The 22,314-nt window shown below is 43.7% G+C and overlaps 1 protein-coding gene across 1 annotated transcript; it reads right to left on the bottom strand.

Annotated features, from left to right (window-relative positions):
* Positions 1–3: 3 nt before the first annotated feature.
* Positions 4–20,313, bottom strand: LOC104163319 (putative Polycomb group protein ASXL2; the record flags this gene model as incomplete). Its single annotated transcript, XM_009702287.1, has 7 exons — positions 20,130–20,313; positions 13,147–13,287; positions 11,536–11,699; positions 7,912–8,008; positions 4,234–4,339; positions 1,757–2,474; positions 4–156 (listed from the first exon to the last, which is right to left on the bottom strand). Coding segments are annotated over exons 1-7 (1,563 nt in total), but the record flags the coding sequence as incomplete, so codon positions are not given.
* Positions 20,314–22,314: the final 2,001 nt, after the last annotated feature.

The raw sequence follows: 22,314 nt of genomic DNA, 5'->3' as shown, positions 1-22,314 counted from the left end.
TGCCCTCTGAGCCTTGGCTTGCTGGGCTTTTGCCTTGATGTCTGCCAAAGTTCTGGCCCCTGTTCTTCCCGGACTGGTGAGCGAGATTGGGAAACGTGCCCTGGGAGAGACCTGGCCCGCAGGAAATGGCATTGGGGAGATTCTGGAAACGGGAATCTGAAACAGAGGAGAACAGCACAACTGAGATATGGGGAACATTTAACCCACATTTTTAAGAATTTAAGTGTTTAGTCTTAGAGAAATAGTTGTAGTTTGGGAGAAATCCTCTATCTCCCTCACTTGAGATAAATAATAAAGACGCATATGATCTCTTGATGTCTGGCACACCTATTTTATGTCTATTACCTTTCTTTTTTGAAGAGTGATGTATCTTCTACCTTACAGGGTAAACTATCTGCAATCACCCTTCAATTCACTCTATTATTGAATTAAATCTCATTTTTATTACACTGGGAGGTCAACCATTCTTTCTGTATGATGTTTCAAATCCTTTTAATTGACAGTTTTCCCCCAGTTTTGTGTCACTAGCAGATTTTATTAACGCTTTCCTACCTTCATGCTATATTTACTAACGTAGTGAGACTAATGAACTGTTTTTAAAATTTTGTGTTTGTATACCCCCTAGTATAAAAGCATGTTAACAGGAGAGTAGAATCTTAGGACACACGGGAATATAGTAATTAAGCAGTTTTCCATTTACAACTTCTGCCTAAGGCCCCAAACCAGGACGATGAACTTTAACCAGAGCCAATTCTGGTAGAAAAAGCACAGGCCCTATTCTACAGAAACGAAACTTTTCCATTCATACAGTCACACGTGACTGTACACATTTTTTTTCGTGCTGATTCATCCCTTTACGATTGCTGTTGAGCACACCACCACTGAAGAGAGAATGGGTGTTATCTGTACACGTGCAATCTTACAACCATTTTCTGAGAGAGTATCAAATGTCCGAATGGAGAGGGTTCATCACTTGCCAAGGGGTTGTTTCCTGGCAGTTCAGTAGTGGGTGTGCGGTCCCGTGACCTGGATCTCAAGTGCATTGTCCAGGCCAAAAGTCTGGAACATTTCTTTCATGCTTCGCTTCTGGGATAGGGCAGATGGAAGGGACTGATTGCCCGTTTCCTTTCCTGTGTAGGTTCTCACTAAGACCCAGCAGCTAAAGGGCTTTTGGAATTGAGATGCTCCCTAAAATGGTCTGACACTACACTGCATTCAGCTGGGATAAATGACAACTGCATTATTTCTAGATGGTCTTTTTTTAAACACAGGTAAATAATTTCATTTCTGCACTTGACATAATAGAGGAAGCTGCTGATAGCGTTCGTTCTGGACCTGTTACTGTACTGCTGGGGATACTCACACATCTGCAGAGTTTTGTGCACTCCCGGGCTACAACTTGATTTGTTACTATAGTCTCGCAGCTCTCCCCAGTTTCCAACGAGAGCTACAGTACTCCCTGTCGCGCTCTGTCTTGGCCTTTTGCACAATTCTTTGAGCTGGCCCAAGAGATCTTTTAACAGACGCACGTGTACAAGGGATACTTAACTGAAGTTACGTTGATTAGCCAGCCAGCAGATTCCCTTTTGGCTGAGCTTTTACATTTTTGGATCAAGTATTTCCATCGCTATAGTAAGCGGGTAACATAAGTTACATACATGACTAGAACTGAACTGACAAAGCATTTCTGAGAGAGCCACCAGCTGAACTGGCCTGCATAAGGCCACGCTGTGGATCTGCCTTAATTCCTCTTTACCTTGAGTGGGGGTACCCGTGGCACCGGGGTCCCCGCTGCAGGAAAGGACTGTGGCTGCGTCCGAAATGCCTGGTGGTGCTGACAGTTCTCCATGATGCGTGGCTTCTTTTCAGGAGTGGTTAGAGCTTCTTCGCGACTCTCTGACTTCCTCTTAGGGGCTTCAACACTGACTTCCATTTCTTCATTTACAGGGGACTTCTTTTCTGGTGTTTCTGGAGTCATCACTGGACTTTTCGTGTTTGCTACTACTTCACCTGCTTCAGGGCTCTTTGGTTTACTCGGGACCAAACCAGAGGTACCAGCAGTCTCTTTCACTAGCACTTCCCTTGATGCAGCATGCTTTCTCTCCTCTTCTGGCTTTAGACTAGCAGCAGTTTGTGGTTTCTCTTGAATGGATTCTCCTTGGACTCTGTCTTTTCTAGGGAGAGAATGGTCGCTTGGTCTCACTGCACACCTCTCTGGGGAAACCGAGGCCTCTGCAGGTTTGGCTGGTTTTGGCTGCATGTCCTCTCTTCTTTCCTCTCCTCCTTTTTTCATTGCTGGTGCTTCCCGGGCTGCTTGTGCTTTAGACTCTAACGGAGATGTAATCTCCTCTTTGAGTGGTGCCAGGGAGGCTGGCGTGCATTTTGGCTGTTCAGCTGCTGGCTTTTCAGTCCCTGTCTCGGCCGGGCTGGTGTTCGCTGTCAGTCTCTTGGACTCTTCAGGACTTAGTCCAGAACTATCAAGAAAAACAGATGTTTTTATTTTGTAAAAGATTCTTGCAAAAAGCATACTATCCTGACGAAAACTGAGAGAGGGTTCTTTACATACAACACCCTAAATATGTCTCATACATGTAATTCTATGCCATGATCTGAAAACCTTCCATACCGTTAGACTTCCACATGAAACAGAACCTAATAGCAAAGTTTAAGACCAGCTAAATGAAATACATGGAACACAGGTGAGATCTAGTCCTCTATCCAAATACCGATTTTCCAGGCTGCAAATGAAATTAATTTGGCCAACCAGAAATATTCCCTTTATTAGCCTCCACAGATGTATCTCCACAAGATGCGAACCACCCCACACAGCTTGCATCTGACTTCAGCTCGAATGGTGGCATTTGCAGAGAGGGACACTGAAAAGCGTCCCACCGTTTCTTCCAGAGGAAGACAGCTAGAGCCAGAACCACGACGTACCCTTAGCTCAGAACCAACAGTGCTGCCTTTCTCCATCATCAGAATGCTGCGAGTATTTCCCTGGATTATTTATTCATCTTTATCTGTTAAAGAAATGAGCAAGCTAGGTATCCAATTCCCAGAGTGACATCTGATTTAGGATTAACTTCATCCATTCCTCTTAACAAAATACCAAATTTGGGTTTTTTTGCCCAAACGTGAACCCACAAAGTTGGATGAAGCCAGCCTGATGAATCTGTGGGACTGATTTCTACCAGACAAGTTCTTAGGAGTTAGAGAGAACTGAAGTCCCGCTATTGTGCACGTCACCTCCATGCTGTTCCCTGTCCCGCTAAAGCTTTAAGAATTCAGCAGTCACCTTTTATCTTCCAGCACAGGGCTCCATACGTGTTTACATCCTGATTTTCAACACTAAGAGAACCAGGTAAGATAGCTGAGTAAAGTATTTTGCTAATGCCACTTGATCGCTGGCATTCCCAACCTGGTGTAATTCCTTTCCTTAGTACTGCAGCCTGCCACGTGTACACGGACACACACCAGCCTCCTGCTCACCCACGAAACCCCAGACCATCAGACCGTGGAATGACAGAAATGGGGCGTGCAATAATCCACATGTTCTACAGGGTTAAAACATCATAGGTGAATGGGAGGAAAACTGGCTGACAGTTCAGGGACAAGCATAAAAGCTAACTGTCAAGATGCAGGATAAGAAATTCCTTATTAGGTATTTATATGTGTCTGTTTGTTTTCAGGTTTCTTGGTGTAGTTACTCCCACAGAAACTGAAATCCTCTCCATAGCCCAACAGATAGGAAAATCTTGAAGCAAAAAACCACAGAACGAAAGACTTGCAGACTTAGGATTTTAACCAATTATCTGTCTGACTGAAGATGTGGGGAAATACACAAGATTTCACATAGCAGGTGACCTACTGACAGGTAGAGAACGCTCAGCCACCACACACCCGTGGATGTCCAGAATCCTGACACTAGAAGAACCGTAAGAGGGGAGTGTCTTGAAGTATCACAGCAAGGAGTGGGAGAAGTTAAGATGTAGAGTCTAAAGGACACCCTCGCCTAAGGGAAACAGTACCACACTGGGTAAAGCATTAGAAATCATGACAGCAAACACATCGCATTTTGTCAGTCCTGTGGCAGCTAGGTGAAGCTAGAGACCTTTTTCAGGTTTCAGGATTAATGACAAATAATGTTTATTGATGGACAGCACGCTACAAATGCAGCAACAGGTACATCTGGACAGGCAACGCAAGGGTAAAAAAGACAGCTGAATGTCTTACCTCTGACCATAGTAGCTCTCAAAAAAACGTTCCTTCCACAGCTCGACCTTCTTTTCCTTTTCTATTTCTTGCCGTATTCTTAGCTGCATTTCTGGTGTAAACTCACCTGCAAAATGCAATAAAGGATATAGTCAAAAAAAAACTGTGGATAAAATGGGTCAGGAGAGCCACAAGAGCCTCCACGCTTGCAGGCGAGTGCCATCTTAGAAGTCCCCTCGGCAGCTTGTGGCACTGCAGCCCTGCCTGTGGTACTTCAGCATTTCTCCTGAGCTGCAAAGCGTTTTTCTGCTGCCTGCTCCTTGCAGTGGATGGGTAACAGCTTCAGGCCTGACCGTCACAACTCCTTTCCCTGTCAGCACCCACTCTGGTTGCCAATAGATGCTTTATGTGAAATCGCACTTACTAAATGAATACAAATCTATACACAAATGTATGTTGTATGTACGCTGCACGACACAACGGCCATTTTCTGAAGGATCTGAAGATACTGCCTATGCAGATGGCGAAGCAATATGGCACCTCGAAACGACAGTCGTGGATGGCTGTGGTGAAATACGCATACAAGAACAAAGACTTCTTGCCCAGCACAAATGACAGAAAACATTTCTGGCAACAGATGCTGTTCTGTCACAGGCAGGTGGGGAACAAAAAAACCCCTCTCACACATCTGAAGCGCGCATTTCACACATACATGTATTGCAGCTTGTAAGAAAGGTTTCTTAACGTCAAGTCTGAACCCTCCCTGAGGCAGCATTGAACCATTAAGATCCGTAAGACCACATATTAATATTTTAAAGCGTTTATCATTAGACAACAAGAAAGTTTGGTTTTTTGACACAACTGCAGTGCTTTGATGATAGACATGTGACCGTGAGCCTCAAGACTTCACTCATTCTCAAGGTTTATCTGGTTCACACACCATTTTGTTTCTGCTTTTCAGCACTGGAGGAAACAGTTACTAGAACCAGATCTTCTCCAACACTGCAGTTATCAAAGAGAGGGGATTCCTTCAAGAGATTAAGAGAAATTGGATACTTCTGTCACTGCACAGTTTGTTTCTCAACAATTTTCTCCCGCCAAATAAAGGGATCATAAGAAATCCTTGCTGAGTTTGTTCTCCATGCAGTTATCAAGATATGTCCAAAGGAAACTAAGACTGTGTCCCTTTTCAGTACACTGTTCTATTTTTGTATAAACTTGGTCAGGTAAATAAATATAGGAAGTCTGTTGCATCAGAAACAGAGGAACATCTGCCTTTACTTAATCATAGAATCATTATGGTTGGAAGAGACCTCAAAGATCATCAAGTCCAACTGTATACCTGATGCCACCCTGTCCACTAATTTAGCAACAGGGTAGAAAATTAATTTATCTGAAATAGTCTCTGTTGTAGCAGCGAATTCTTGAATTTTCATTGCTGTGGTTATGCCACCTTTGTCTCCCAGCTGGGAGATTTCCACTAAAAGCAGACATCGGCATCAGCCTAGGCGTGCACCAAGTGCAACGCACAGTGAAAACCGACCTAGCTTGCAGTCAAGTGGAAATACCTTTACTTACGAACCTCTACCTGAAGGCTGGTAGGGACCTCAAGAGGTGTCCCTGGTCCAACCTCCAGCTCAGAGCAAGGGCAGCTTGGCCTCCACCCGGATGCTCAGGGCTCTGACCAGGCAGGTCTTTGAAAACCTCCAAGGATGGAGGAGGCACAACCTCTCTGGGCTGCCACTCCACTGTGGGACTGTCCTCATGGGGAAAAAGCTTTGCCTTATGTCCCACCTGACTTGTGCCTGTTTTCTCTCCTGCTCCTGCCATACACCACGGTGACAAGCCTGGCCCCATCTTCCTGTAGGCAGCAGGTGGCTGCTATCAGATCACCCCTCCCCAGCCTGTATCACTGCCAGGAACTCTTCCTTCCCAGGGGCAGGATCCTGCCTGTCTCCATCCCACTGGATGGCAGCCCTGCCCTCGAGCATATTGACTGGTCCCCCTGCTTTGGTGTCCTCTGCAAACTGCCCCAGGGTCACTGGTAAAGACGGTAAATAGGACCAGTGCCTGGATAGACCCCTGCGGCCTCCACCGGTAACCAGCTGCCAGGCATGAACCATGACTCCAACCGTGACCATCTAACCAACTCTTCACCCATCTGGGTGTCTGCCCACCTGGACCCTAGTGTCCCAGCCTGGATACAGGAGTACCGTGGGAGACGGTTCTCAAAAGCTTTGCTTAGGTTGAGGTAAATGACGCCCACTGCTCTCCCCATGTTCACAAATTCAGTTCTTTTTGATGCAGTCAAGCTATTCAGGCATGATTTACCCTCAGTTAAACCATCCTGACTGTTTCCAGTCACCTCCTCCTTCGCATGCCCAGAGCTGTGCTCCAAGGGAGCTCGCTCCATGACTTTCCCAATGATGATGCTGAGAGTCACCAGGCCTGCATTTTCTCAAGATAAGGCTGACCAGGCCTGCATACGTTAAATAGTACTGTGGGTGACCCCAAACCGCACTGTTACAAATCATCGGTACCTTGATGACTAGCTGAAGAAAGCCTACAAGACTGCTCTGCCCACAGTGCATCACGGTTTAATACCTGAGCAGAGACGCAGAGCTCAGTGAGAATGTCAGTGTGGATCTCCAGACTTCACCCTCATCCTTGCAAGTTTTACTACCACGGCAGGTTCTACAGTGGTTTTACTCTGGTGAGAAAGCCTTTGTGTAAATGTAGCTGCACCCTCTGGACGTGTAGACACGAATGGACAAAAGGTCTTCTGAGGCATTAAAGGGAAAATGCTAAATGATGGTGGCTAAAACTGGGGGTGGTTTTAACAATTCAGCAGATTAGACAGCTGAGTTCTATGCCTTCCTGGTCACTGGCATAGATACACCCAGAATCTACAAGTTATAAAGGGTTATTCATACAGAATTGGATACATTTTCTATGGAAAGCCTCTTAAGAGTCAATCATCTGGGCTTGAGTAAATGATGTTCTCCTCTTCTTAAAGAAAGTCATGATTGGTCCTATAGTCTTTACAAAAACTCTGGTGAGAGGCTGCACGGTTCAATTCTGTAGAGGAAATGGTCCCTGCCCACAGTGAGTGAGCGCACTTCTGATGATGTCATTGGATCAAATCATGGAATTAAGCACCTCTAAGTTAAAGATGCAAATGATTATTGAAGGTGCAGGAGTCCTATAGATTAGTAAATGGCTGACTTTATGTTTATAAAAAAATTATAGCTTAAAGGACTGACCATACTGACTGTGGCTAGACAACTTTGCTGATGACAAAGTGCATTACTCTGGGAATATAATTTACCTTCGCTACTGAGCTAAGCAGTGGGCTATATTTAGCTACTACCACTTAAGAATAACACAGCTCTACTGTCATTTCAACAAGATTTTAAACACATTTTTCCTCCTTTTCTCATCCCTTCCAGAGACTTTCTCATTTTTCCACATGTTAAGTTCAAAAGAGAACTCCTTACTGCAGCCCCCTCTATGACCTTAAGATTACGTAGTTCTAGGCTTGCATTTGCTCTCATGGGCTGTATTGACTACAGCTGTCTTTACCGAGCAAGGCACTCCAGTGCTTCAACTTCGCCGTAAAATATCTTTTACGCATTCCCCAAAAGATCCACTAGCTAAAAGTCTTCTAGCGTTTTGCTTTGTTGTCTGGGGAAGTTTTACCTTCTGACAACCTCTCCTTCCAGCCTTGGGCAGCTGAAGTGAAGAACTCGTTGTTGAGCGCAGAGCCACTCAGCTTCATCAAACCATCCGCCCCGACCTGGAACACAGGACAAAGCAAATACTATGAATGAACCGAAGGGCAAATGTCACATGTTGTCACATGGGACCTGAAAACAGGCCCGGAGTCCCAACGTTGCCACAAATCTCTCTGGAATCTGCCTTTAACTTGCTCTGAACAAAATGAACAGCCGCCTTAACGCTGGTGCTTAACCAAATCTGGATCCAGGAGGCCGTGGTAAATCTTCCTCATCCTTGCTTCAGCCCAGTCCTCTTTAGTCCTGCTGCTGCGCAAACATAGATGAACAGCACATGGTAAAGGTGGCAAGGACAGCACAGCCTCTGAAAAGCTTCTTCAGATGCCCTCTCCCCTGCAAAATGAACGCACAGTATTGCCTGAACTACCATCCAAAGCAACACCTCCGCAGGCTGCTGGTGAACATGAAAAAGCGCATGAAGGAAAAGCAAGGACATAAGAGGTATCGTATAAAAGTAACTTTGAAATGTAGAGTCATAACCATGGATGCTTCAGGAAAAACAGGGACAAATGAAGCTCAAAACCCATTCCGTCTTTGAAATATGGTTAACCAAATAGGGCAGTGATGCTATAAAGTAGGACATAAATGAGAAAGCATGAGGCTAAGACTGGAACATAGCATGGTGGGAAATTATAACCAGGGCAATAAAACACATACGAAGTTTGCTTTTGTTTGTTATCCCACATAAGTAAATGTGGAATAACTCTACCACAAACACAAAAATACGTATATCATTCAGTAAGTCGCAAAAACTTGCAGTGGGCAAAACTGATGTGCTTCCATTTCTTGCATAAATAATAAATCAGAACAAACAAGCGAAATCCAACCGTCCAAATGTAGGACACATCTGATTACACTGGGAGGCCATGCAGCAAACGCTCAACAGCACAGGATTTGATAGAGAAAAACAACATTTTTCCTGAGGCTGCATTTGTCATGCAGGTAATTAAAATGATGGAAGTGACCTAATGGAAGGTTTGGTAGGTAAGATTTAGTTAGGAGATTTTTAAGTTAGGAGCAGCCATTATAGGGATTACAAAAGCAGAGATTTCTTTTCCAGCCCAGACCTCTACTGATCGACTATGGGGAGCAGGATTCACAAGACTATCCTCTGCTGCACATACGGTGCTGCCTGTTCCTTCTGCTGGAGGACAGACCACTACCGCAGGGCTGACTGGGCTGTGCCTCTGAGTGCCCACTGTCTCTTCAACAGAAGCACCAGCTGTAATAGCTCAGACTGAGTCACCGCCAAGTAAAACACAACAGATACGTGACCTTTCACAACTGCAATGCCCAACGTCTTCACCTCTTTTCCCGTTTACTATAGCAAAGTCCGACATTTTATAAATCACACATCACCACTTGATGTGGGGGGCTGCTCTAGGAGATTTACTACAGTAAAATGTAAAATTTATCCTCTTGGGAGCCAAGCAATATTTAGTTAGTCAAAATTCGTTCTCAGTCAAATTCTAATTCAATTTAAGGACAACTAAGTTTAAAAGTCAGGACAGAAACATCTTACCATCTGCTGTGAGGTTCTTGCCAGTAAACCCCAGCTGCAAACTCCATCACATCATACTTTGACACATACCTAATTATTACAAAGGCCACAGGACCTATAAAACAATTCCTTCAAATATTCATTGGATCAGCCTTGGACTAACAAGTCCCCAATGAATGCTGATTGAAGATTATTATTTATGAGACAACATAAAACGTTAGAACTCCTCCTAACTCCAAACGAACACTATCTGCTCAGCAAAGCATCCTCTGTGAAGCAGACCGCAGTGCAGCTGCCAGACCCACACACACTATTAACGTTCTGTGAGTACCAAGAGAGCAGCACAGCTGCGAAGATGGCTGTAACGTCACTAAACAGGGATGTCTGTGCTGTGAGTGTTGACATCTAAGCTGGTGTCCCCTCAGTTCATAGCGATCAAGTCAACCAAGTGTATGGAGGCAGGGACTCAGTTCACCTCGTCCTGAACTAAACACCTGTATTTGGTCACAGGTTCTTGATTGTACCAACTGGATTTCCACTTTCTATAAAAGGAGCCCAGAGTAACCAGCTGAGACAGATTCCAGGGAGGTGACCGAGGTGTGTAAACACAGGCATCTAGTACTGATCCAAACACCACACAGAAAAGTATCTTCAAGGGACTTGCAGATCTGAGGTGGGACATACAGAAGATTTCCATCTGGAGTGGCATCTTGAAGCCAGCTTTGATATCTAAAGAACATTTAAAATTACTCTAGGCACGTATGTTAAGGCATCTGAATTAATACCCCTGCCACTGAAGTGGAAGCATAGCGCAGAATCCCACTTTGCTCTGAAGCTCCCAGCCAGCTGGGGTAGGAGTGCTGCAGACAAGCATAACATGAATAAGGTAAAAGGAAGGAAGCATCCTTGTTCTACCTACAACTTTTCTGGTATTGAGCATAAAGAGACTGAACTTCACTCCCTCAACTCATTGTTTTTTTTCCTTCTTTTACATGCAAGCGTAACATTTGTTCTTGTTATCATCCCTGCCTTCCACAAGCTGCTGAAGAAAACAGTGATAATGGTGAGATTGCTTCAGGCAGTTCTTTTATGTACCCCTTTGGATGAAATTCATCAGATCCAGCTGAGCTGAAATAACTGTCCTACCAAAAGATTCTCTTAGGTGTTCCTTCAATACTAAAGCCTGAGTTCTTACCCCCTTGTCACTCATGTTAATGGTTCCAGTTATCACCAACTGTGTAATTAAGAGCTCAGTGAAAACCTTCACTGTTTCTTCTGTGCCACTCCCAGAGCAAATGAACTCTTTCGTCCCCACTGAGTACTTTCCTGCTTCTCCAAATTCCTCTCTTCACACACAAAGAGGTCTGACAGACAATCCACAAAACCAAACTGCCTGCCAGGCTGACTTGCACCACATGCTGCGTACCTTTATTCTAGTCTGTGTTTCAGGTCAGGACACAAGCTCTCTGGAAAAGGTCAAGTCTGCTCTGCAGTCTGGACAGCGTGAATGTGTCACAGAAAACTCATTCGGGTTTCACTTCACCAAATTCAGAATTTGACAGCAGTAACACAAGGTCATGAGAAATGAGAATGGTGGAAATAAACGGCCGCATCTGTTAAGGTACTCCGTGGGAAGGCACCAGTCTAAAAGGCTGCAGGGTTAATCCTGTATTGAAGGGTCTGGGAGAAGACAGGAGAGAGGAAGATGCTGAAACCGCTGCATTCCATCACTCCTGGCCCTCTTCAGGTCCAACGTAACAGAAACACTGCTCTCGCTCTAGCTGGGAATATGGAGTTGATTAAGCCACTGGTTTATCAAACCTGAAATTTTTTTTTCTGGTAGCAACAAATACCCAGACAAATCACTGAAGAATTTTCCAATTTTTTTTATGCTGTGCACAGAAGCAGTAGTCTATCCCATTAGACATAAACACAATATTTGGATGTCTAGTCAGAATTACTTCTGGAGATGCTCCCTACAGACTGCTCAGAGCCCAGCTTCTCTCCACACCAGAAACCACGACGTACCTGCCTGTCCACCTCCGGCAGCAGCAGCAGCAGGCGCTGCTGGCATTCCATAGGCAGAACGGAGAACGTATGCTTGTTGATCAGTGCCCGCAGGTTTGTGTTCACAAGGATGGAGTCGGGAGTTTCCACATCAATTTCAGCACACTTGGTTCTCTTCAGCTGCCCTGAAATCAACCACAAAGACATAAGTGACATCTCACCTAAGAGACGATTAAAAGCTCCTTTGGAGTCCACTGTACCTGAGACTTTCAAAGTGCCACCTTAATACCCCATTTCAAACCTTGCCTTGAAATACACGTTTTACCTTTGCACATGCAGTTAAAAACAAGATGTGGGAGGTCCTTTCCCGCACAGAAAATTTCCATACCTAATATATTGTAGCCTGCCTCAATTCACCTAACTTTCATAGGAATCCTGGCTATCTGGGGACTGGCAAAGAGTCTTTTTCAGAAGAGTTTCCAGAACTGCTTTTAGCCATATCAATTTTCTATTTTAAGCCTCTAGTTAAGGTCAGTTTGTTCCTCAGCATTTCTTCTTGGACTTTCCTACTTTGTTCGCAGCAAAAGCGTTTCAGAAAAATTCATCAGCTCCTTGTGCTTGTGTAGAAACCACACTACTAGACAAAGCAGTAACAATGAGCAACTATTCTCTTTCCTTTTCTATGTTTGAAAACCAGCAAGTCCAGCATTAAGCCTTATGCTGCAGCCAGCTTCATGTCTGTGCTGCAAATTCAGAGAAGAATAATGAAGAAAGCATTTGTACTGTGTACTCTTTCCTTTGGATGCATCCACTGTCTATTACTGGCAAAATATATGTGTTTTGAAGCTTAGAATAAAAGTGCATTATTGGCAAAATAGGGAATATTAAGACAGACCCTGCTCCCCGTGACTTCAGGGACAACAGCAATTATTTTTAAGGTAACAGCACCTAACAGAATAAATGTCATGGAGGCTTGTTTCATTTGGGGAAGTTTGCTCTATTAGAAGTCAGAAAATGGCTCTGCAGGTTTACAATCTACTTAAGTTGCAGAATTTCCTCATGACAGGAGACAAATGAAACATGCCCTGAAAAGCGCCTGTTTTCAGCAGTGATAAAGAAAATCTAGGACAATTAGCATAGACAGAGACCTCAGATATCCTCAAGTTCACCGAGGTCAACTCCATCACTGGTATATGCAAAAGAAACCACAAAAGGTCAGGAGGGCTGAGAAAGACCTAACTTCAATGAATGGGAAGGAAGCCAAACAACAGCGGGGTCTGAAGTATAAAGATCAGGGAAGGAATTTCTTTTTTCTTTTTAATGTTATGAAAACATCTTAAGTAGATTAAAAAGCTTGCTAAATAATGCAAGTCCTTTTTTGCTTCTCAAACAGCAAGCTGCAAATTCACAGGTAGAAACCCCTGATAAAAATGAGAAAAAGCTTATTTGCATATGTAAGGTTTGAATTATTTATCCTAATTCACACAGCATACTAGCAATACCTTCCACAGTTGTCCAGAAGTCACTTTAGCAATGGAATTAATTACACATTTTACTAAATTTTGCTTCTTAGGCTTTTGTTCTGTCATCACAGCAACCAAATCTCTGTAAGCAGGAAAATAAATATCTTACTTGCATGGAGCCTGTCAGATCTCTGGAATGGTTTCTTCCCCAACCCTGGCAAGGAGTTATCAAGCTTAACAGAGGGAGAGGAACTGGAGGTGGAGTTCTGAGGGCTGCTTGACTGTCCATCTGACTGCTTTCCTTCCCAAGCTGCACAGGAAACGAGAACATTTAAACACAGGAATGTACAAAGAAATATTACATGAGACATCTGTTTGGACTGAAATAAGGTACATACCCTAATCCCACCAGCTCTGGGACAAGCACTTCTAGGATACCTATAGTCCCTTGTTCTTGTAGCATGCACTTCCCCACAGGCTGAAAGTAGAAGGCCCCTTTGTAGCGCTCAGACTATCACAAAATCACAGGATGGTAGCCATTACATTTATGGTTTGAGTCTATTTCCCAGTTAGTCCGACCTTATTTCCCATCTATATCCAATCCAGTAATGATCTTGTTAAAACTTCCTTTTAGATGCAGCTTTAGTTTCTGTTAGAGTTCCCCGTCAGAAAAAAATCTCTTCATACTTCATGTGTACTTTCTAAATTTTAGCCTACTATTCTAGCTTTTGTTCTTTTAGACCATCCTCAGTAATTCCTCCTCCTCTTTCAAATACTCAAGAGATATTTTCATGTCCTCCTCCAAAGTCACTACTTGGCCAAACCAGACAGATTTCACCACTATCATTTCTTCTTACAAATCACTGCCACCCACCTTCTCTTTTGTATAAGCAGTATTTTTCCTGCCGGTGGGAAGAACTTTTTCCCTAGGTTCTCCCTGCGTTCCTTTCCCTCCTCTTCGTGAGATGAATTAAGAACAAGAGCTGCTCTTCCCTCTGCTCTCTTTAGGTTTATGTGTAATAACAGGTACTCACTCAAGTGTGGAAAGGTACTGAAGTCCCATACCTCAAAATTCCACAAGACACATGATTAAGTCACAAACGAAACGAATGCTGCCTCTGATTAATGACTTGCACTAATCAATTCCTTCACCCAGTCTGTGGCAGCTTTGTTCCCCATCTGCCTCTCTGGCTCTGCTCTCTGCCTGGTTCTGACTAAATACATCCTTGAAATTGTGGAATTAGTGTGTTCCTTTCTTTCAGAATATTGTTCTCTCTGCACTCATATCCTTAATTTACTTCTCCATCTCAATATATCCCACTGTCCCGGCCGTGAGCTACTTCTATGTACTATCACATGGATAGGAGGGGAAAAAAGGACCCCATGGACACTGATGAGAAACACACAAACACCACTCACCTTGCAGCCACACTCAAAGGCTTTTACAGTAATCAGTGTTCAGTCTAACTGGGGGCTGCATAAACGCACACCGTTCTTACCCTAAATCGGTTGAATAAGGTAATAGCAAAAGTTGAGGAATATGGCTTTCTTGAGAGCACATATGAAATGAGTTTGATCCTTAACTTCTTTCTGTCCCTAACAATCTTTAAGGTAGGAAAGCTCACATGGCTGGATGCTGCATGGATAGGCACCAACTCTTCAGGAAAGACAGGCAAGGAAGATGAGTCAAGAACATGGTCGCTACCCATACAAGCCCGTGGGACAACAGGAGTTGAATCCAAGGGTCCCGGGGGAACTCACCGGTGTCCTTACAAGGCCCCTCTCTACCATCTTTGAAAAGAAATGAAGATTGCAGCAGATTTCCTACAACTAAGAACGGCAAATGTTGCACTCAGCTTCAAAAAAGGCCAGGCATGCAGCCTGAGAAAATACAGACTGGTTAGCCTCACTTTTCTTCCCGGGAAAATCATGGAGTGACCCCTCTTGGAACACTTTTGTGGTCACACAAAGGAGATAATGATGACTGGAAGCAGTCGGCATGGATTTACCATGGGTAAATCATGCCTGACCAGCCCGATTGCCTTCTGTGATGAAGTTACTGGATTTGTGGATGAGGGAAGAGAGGCAGACGCCATTTACCTTGGCTTTATCAAGACATTTGACATCATGTCCCACAATACTGTATGCGGGTCGGGACATTAGTGTCCGGACAGGAGGACAACCAGATGGGTAAGCAGTGGGTGCAGTGGCCAGGCTTGGAGAGTCACACTCCATGTTCTGCCTGGTGGCTGGCAACAAGTGAGTACCCATCAAAGAAACCACCTATCTAAGCCATGAGACGCCGACACCTTCATTTTGTGTCCTGTCCCAGGGCCTCTAACACAAGGAAGACATCAAAAACCTGGAGCAAGCTCAGCTGAGGGCCACCAAGATGCTCACGGGACTCTAGTACTTGTCCTGGGAGGAGAGGCTGAAGTACCAGGCCTTGTTCAGGCTGGAGAAGAAAAAAGGCTGAGGGAGGTCTGGTAGTCACCACTCTGTTCCTACCAGGAGGCTAGCAGGAAGGTGTAGCCAGGCTTGTCACAGTGGTGCATGGCAGGAGGACAAGAAAAAACAGGCAAGAGTCAGCCAGGATATAAGGAAAAAAATTATCTCCATGAGGACAGTCTGCAATGGTGCAGGGGCCCAGAGAGGTTGTGCTGTCCCCATCCTTGGAGGTTTTCAAAGACCTGACTGGCCAGAGCCCTGAACAACCAGGTGGAGACCAAGCTGCCCCTGCTCTGAGCTGGAGGTTGGACTGGAGACACCTGCTGAGGTCCCTACTGACACGAATGGATTCTAACATGTTTTCAGAGTAGTACTAGAAAGGCTGGATAAGTTAACATGCAGAATGTACGACACCTTGCAACCGTGATGTAGCAGCAAAATATAGAAAAGTCAGAAAGAAAAAAAAAAAACAGTAACAAAAATTAAATAGAGATGCTGGAAGAAAATAATTCACCCATGATTAAAGTTTGGGAAGTGAGAAACCAAAATAAGAGAAACCAATGTAAGGCTGTGACCTGCTGCCCCAGAGGTCTGACATACAGCACCTGGGAAGGGCCAGACAGCAGCAGGCCTCCAGCAGCAGGATCCTGGCCATACCCAGGAAAGGCAAAAGCCTCATTAGAATCACAAAAAATAAAGACAGCAAACAATACTTTAAGTACTCTAAGTAACCTGAGTCTGGATTACTTACTCCATTAGTCTATTTCAATAATTAGCCTATGTTAGCTAACAATCTTGCAAAATATCCTACCTGTTTCAGTCCCTCTTAGGTCTCCCCTGTTCCTACTTCCCTAAGTGAAGATGCAATTCGTCCTGGGGCAGGGAGCTCAGGAGACGGGGTCCTCCAGGAACGATAGCTGCCTGTTGTGCTAATGAACCATTCAGGTTTAATCCTAGTCAGCAGAGAAATTGCAAAAGGCTTTTCAACTACCATTTTATGATAAAGACGTCAGGCATCTGGCACTGCATTTTCTTAATACTGTCACGGGAAATGTGTAACTTCCTACTGGATTAAATTTGGCTTCCTTCTCAGACCAGACCAGCCTAGGTGTAAAGGGCACAAGCATAGCTTAGGACTGAATTTCAAACAAGCAAGATATTAACCTTTTTCCCCTTAACCTTTTCGAAAGGGTTTGAACTACAAAGCTGCCTGGGAACAACAGGCGACCTCATCAACTCTGCTATTAAATGATGCATGAAATACAGCTGATAAGTATGCCTGTTCCTTTCAATTGGATATAGGGCACATAGCTGCAACCTTGCGTATGTCTGAACAGATGTTACAAGGAACATTCCAGCAGTATATAACCAGCAAGCCAGGACGGATTGGTCTAGTTTTGGTTTGGATTTGTTTAGAGCTATTTGGAAAGGGAGAATAAACACACACACTAAAACACAGAAAGAATTTTATACTAAAGCAAATCAGCATGAGATGAGGAAACATCTCAGCGGTAGGGAGAAGAAATCAAGTAACATGCACTCTGTGTCCATGGTGGATAGGACAGGATATCTTGGATTTAAACTCAAGGAAGCAAGAGAAGGTTCTGATCAGAGGCTAAACCAGACATTTTAAGGATAAAGCTAACAAAGCAGGAAGGGCAAGACCTGCTGGGGGTTTTTTTGTCTTTGAATCAATGGGACCTCTCAGAACAGACTGAAGAAAATGTCCTCCAGGAATGCATCCTGCCCTGAGGGGAAAGGCTGTGGAGCTCAAGGGTACTCCTAGGCCTAGTTTCTGCTGGCTCTATGAAGTTTCTCAACCTGACCAGTGAATTTCAACTAAACATTCATGTAATTACAGCAAGAACATGCAAGAGTAAAATGTTGCTCATGCTGATATGGTCTTACTACTGTTGTATAATCCTCTCTGGCTACTTCTCTACCAGTAAACAGAATGGTGACACGGGGCATTCCCCTGGCCCTAAGAACAACTGGCACAAACTGGCCGTGTTCACATCCTTACACTTTGACCCCCCCAGGCGAGGCTGACCACATTCAAGCTGCCTGCAGGGATCAACGTCTGGCCTGTGCAGCACACCAAGCCGTGCCAAGGATCACCTAGGAGACTGCTAGCTTGTCCTGAGCCAAAGCGATGTCAGGGAATTTAGCAGAATGGATTGACTGAGTGCTGGTTCTTGCGCTCAGTACTTTGGCAATGATTACCTCAGCAGCAGAGATGCAGCCTCTCTCTCCACATGCAGTTGTTTCTTGTTCTAAGCACAGGCTTGTTGGCTGAAGGACTGACTGTTTGGAAGGGGAAGGAGTTTTGGGGCTGGAATCAGGTTAATAGATGCTATAAGAATAATGAAGGCACACCTTCCTTCTGTAAGGTAACAGTTTGGTATTACCCACCTTATCGGGCTTTACCAAAAAGTCATTTTTAAGAAGGCTGAAAATAGCTTAGGATTTAGGATTGGAGATGTAATTTTGTTGTGATCTGATTGCTTTCTCTGCCTTTTTTTGGGCAAGCTTCATGACTGCCAGTCTCAGCCACTCCATCTGCGAGAGAACACCTGACAGAAGTCTTTCAGAGTGAGCATTCTTACTGTGTCTTCCTCAACGGTCAAATTTTCATGATCGTCATCTTTCTGAGATGAATCAGGACCAGTCAACTAAGTCAAGGGTGAAGGATGGAAAAAGAGGGTAATTATTAGAGAGGGAGGGAATTTCCATCTCATAGAGATGCCCGAGTTTGACAGATAGCACAGCATTTTAGCCATGATAATTAGTGTAACAGATGGGGTATTAGGGCAGGGACTTCAGAAGTACACATAGCTTAAACAGGCAGCGACTGCGTACATGTTGCAAAAGACAGTGAAGCAGGATCGGAATCAGCAGGACTGCGAAGCAGAGGAGGAGATTGTTGCTTTTTGGAAGAGATCTCAGCCTCAAAAAGCCAGCTCTCTTCTCCTCTTGTACACAGTGCTGCTGACCCCGCTCCTGCCTCTCCCTGCTCCATACCACACATACTAACCCTGGGCACTGAAATTCTCTTTATTTCTGAGTTCCCCAAGCCCCTCCTCCCCATTACAGTTGCAGAAGGACTTTGTGACAATGAACAGCTGAGTGATAAAAGAAAAGCTATGATTCACTGTACAGAAACATGAAGTGATGTACAAAAAGAACTCCCCTAACTTCACATACATACTGTTGGGCCCTAAAATAGAAAATGTAAACTCAGCAAAGAGTCTCAGAATCTCAACCAGTCTAGGAAAATGCCTGCTTTTGGCAGGGTCAAAAAAAGCACAGTGAATGCTAGGAATTGTTAAGAAGAGATGAACAGAATATAGACAACCAAAATGACGCTATACAAATTCAGAATGCACCTTGCACCCTGAATACTGCGTAGAGTTTTCATTCTCTATTGCAAAAAGCATATAGCTTTCCATGAGGAATGAGAAAATAACAGAAGAACTCTTCAGATTGAAAAAGAGATGTCTACAGAAGCGATGAGTGGCAAAATTGTTGAATAAACAATAGTTGTTCATTGCCTGTTTGATAATTAGAAGAAACTAAATAAAGGTATAAGGAGCCTGGCTCAAAACAAACAAAAATGAGCAGTTTTTACAGTGTTCTGTTTGCCACAAGGCATTTACAAAGTCAACTTTCCCACCCCAGCCCCCAAGTTAGGCAAATCCACTCCAGAAAATCCCACCCAGTCCAAGAAATACAAAGACACCTCCTTTTGCTTTGGAGGTCCCCGAGCACTACTATGTGCCTGCCCTGCTTTTCCATACTTCAACGCCTGTGCTATCAGCAGTGTTGGACACGGGTCACCAGGCCAAAGGTGTTTGATTTCATAGGCCCGCCGTTCTGATTTCTGCCCTAAGTATGAACAAAAGCAAATTGGTTTTCAGTGACCTGGAAGATGGTACAGAGCTGCTACTGGAGGTGTTTACAGATGACTTGACAAATTGTGGATTGATAAAATAACGATGGCGTTAGTCTACAAAGTCATTTACTTGTACAATGTGAAAAATCAGTCTATACCAACACAGTGGAATTTCCTGCATCTAAAGGAAAACAACTTGAGTCATGCTTACAGAAACAGGAGCTTATAATGGAAATCAGTTACACTGAAAAGAATTTAGAGAAAACTAGCTAGAAGTAACTACCAAGAATTTATAACCACCAAGGAAATGCTGCTGCTGGTAAGGGAGCTAATGTTGAATGAACAAAAGAAGAGCAGTGATCTCATTAATTTCTACTGCAGCATAAAGGCTGCAAACCCCTTGGGGATCTTTCGGATCAGAATGTACATCTTTGAACAAGACATGAAAGTCACACTATGGAATGAGAAGCCACTTTGGAAAGAAATAAATACTAAAAGAAACACTGCCTAATTTGCTTAGCCATGAGAAGTACCTGACCACAGTACATAGGCAACTATAGGGGACAAGGTCTGTCACTGAAAGAACCCTTTTAACCAGACAATGGCACAATAAGATCTAGTCAAGATCTATTCTTAACTGACTGCATTCCTAATAAAATCAAAGCCAGGAAAATAGAAGCCAGACTATTTCAGAAACAAAAAGAATACCATACGAAAAGAGCACTTTCTTCTCTCATCCCCTAAGAAGAAGAAAAGGCAAGTTAGAAAGACACGATGCTACAAGACCACTTAGGAGCATCACTGCCACGTACCAGATTTTGCAGGTGTGGAGTCGCTGGCTGCCTTGACGGCCTTCAGAAGGACATGCTGATTAGACGACACAGGCATGCCTGCTCTGCATTGCTGCTGCTGTTGCTTATGCTGCTGCTGTTTCAAGGCCTGGGGAAGAGGACAGAACAACGTGACCAACGAGAAATTCAAAATATTCGTAGACATTATTAGTACACAGCACAAACCGTTTGTTTTGCAGCAACCAACAGTTGCATTCTGATTCTAACTACATCAAAATTTCAAAGTTACTTCTGAAAGACATTCAGTTCGCATGGGACACTGTCTATTTAAATAGAGTACTACAAGTAGACAGATTTCCTACCTCACATCTAAAGCAAAAAGTTAATGGTTGCAGAACATCTTAAGTTGTGTTGTTTCATGAAAAGTGATCTCTAGAGAAGGCAAAGAGAAAGGATTCCAAAACTGGAGCTGGTTCAAAAAGTAATTATTTAAGCAACTTCAAAGTAAAAGTACCATAAAGTCATTCATTTCCGTCTCCGGGAGAAGCAAGTACCAACTTAGTAAAAATCTTCAACAGAGACACTACTCATTAGGGAAGACTTTTTTAATTAGAAGAGTAACAAAGATTAAAACAAAAGGAAGAAAAGAACTCCTTTGTTTCAGAAAAGACTGTTAAGGCAACCATAATACAGCCTAAAAGGCACAAATGACTAAGACAAGGGAGTAAGAAGGCATTTGGTTAAACTGCAGCATTTACCCAAAGCGTCTGTTTTCAAAAAATTAAATCCAAACCCAAATAAACTTAACAACAGAATAAATTACAACAGATGAAGTGTACCGCAGAATGTCAAAATAGGAAGTAAGGGGAAATGTCTTGCATATATACAAGTCATTGGGACTGTTAACTAGAGATCATCACTATCTTAAATAATAATAACAAAACCAAAAACAATAATACAGTTAGAACTAGGAGAGAGAGAATAAAAACATGCAGGAACCTGCACAGTCTGCCACACAAGGAAAACAGAAGACAGACTGACTTTGAGTTTGTAAAGACACAAACGACAACAAAAGGATACAGATAATGAATAGACATGTTAGATTCCTATTTTCCAATTTATTAAATAGTTCCTACTTCGCCACTTCTACCACAGCTTTAAAAAATTCAGTCAAACGGAAACACAGCAAAATTGAAAATCAGTAGGAGGCAGTATCTTCTGCAATGCACAATTAACCTCCTGTTGCTGAGGTCAAAAGCTTTTTAAAAAAAGAGATAAAAAGAGAGACCTAGCATTTATATGAGTAACAAAAATCTATAAACAAGTTCAAGAAAGCTTTTAAAAATTTTCTTTGGTTTGAAGATGAACCACAGGCAACAGCGAATGTCAAGAAAGTACTGGACTATGAAGACCCCTAGTATGTTCAGGGGGTTGTGTGAATCCCATACTGCCATTATGCAAATCACTTTATTTAAGGTTTTGCATATTCAGTTCATCTCCTATTCTGTATGCCATTTAATTGCTGCATTTTTCTCAGCTTTGGTAAAACAATTCTGCTTTTGTCATCGTGTCACCTCAGTTCATGGTCATGCAGCACCTGAGGTACACACACCAATGGTGGCTGAGGCATGTATGGGAAGACGAGGAAACAATTATTCATTAGATACCTCTTTTTAAATTCCATGTCAGCTTCACACTTATGTTTTCTATACAAACATTTGGGGGTTTCTTTAATAAATCTAAGTTTATATTGAGTCCTGTCATAACAACTGCATAATTCTGGTGGGAAAGGACCTCAGGAACTGTCTCCAGTCCAACCTCCAGCTCAGAGCAGGGGCAGCTTGGCCTCCACATAGTTGCTCAGGGATCAGGCCAGTCAGGTCTTGAAAACCTCCAAGGATGGAGAAGACACAAACTCTCTGGGCCCCTGCTCCACTGCGGGACTGTCCTCCCAGGGAAAAAGCTTTGCTTTATATCCTGTCTTTCCTTATACCATTCAACTTATGCCCATTGTTGCTCACTGTCCCACCTCCTTTACTGTATTGTGACCAGCCTTAGCTCTGGCTTCTCAATAACCTCCTCCTAAGTACTGGGAGGGGAGGGAGGAGGAAGGGGCTGGGCCTCTCCCAGCTCCCCCGAAACACCCCACAACAGGTCCAGCTCCCCTCAGCTCCTCTATACCAGGCCCATCTCCCCCATAACACCC

The sequence above is a fragment of the Cariama cristata genome, unplaced genomic scaffold (genome assembly GCF_000690535.1).
Source record: "Cariama cristata isolate BGI_N322 unplaced genomic scaffold, ASM69053v1 Scaffold42746, whole genome shotgun sequence".
Lineage (NCBI taxonomy): Eukaryota > Metazoa > Chordata > Aves > Cariamiformes > Cariamidae > Cariama > Cariama cristata.
The sequence above is the reverse complement of the archived record's forward strand: the minus strand, read 5'-3'. Positions and strand labels throughout refer to the sequence as shown.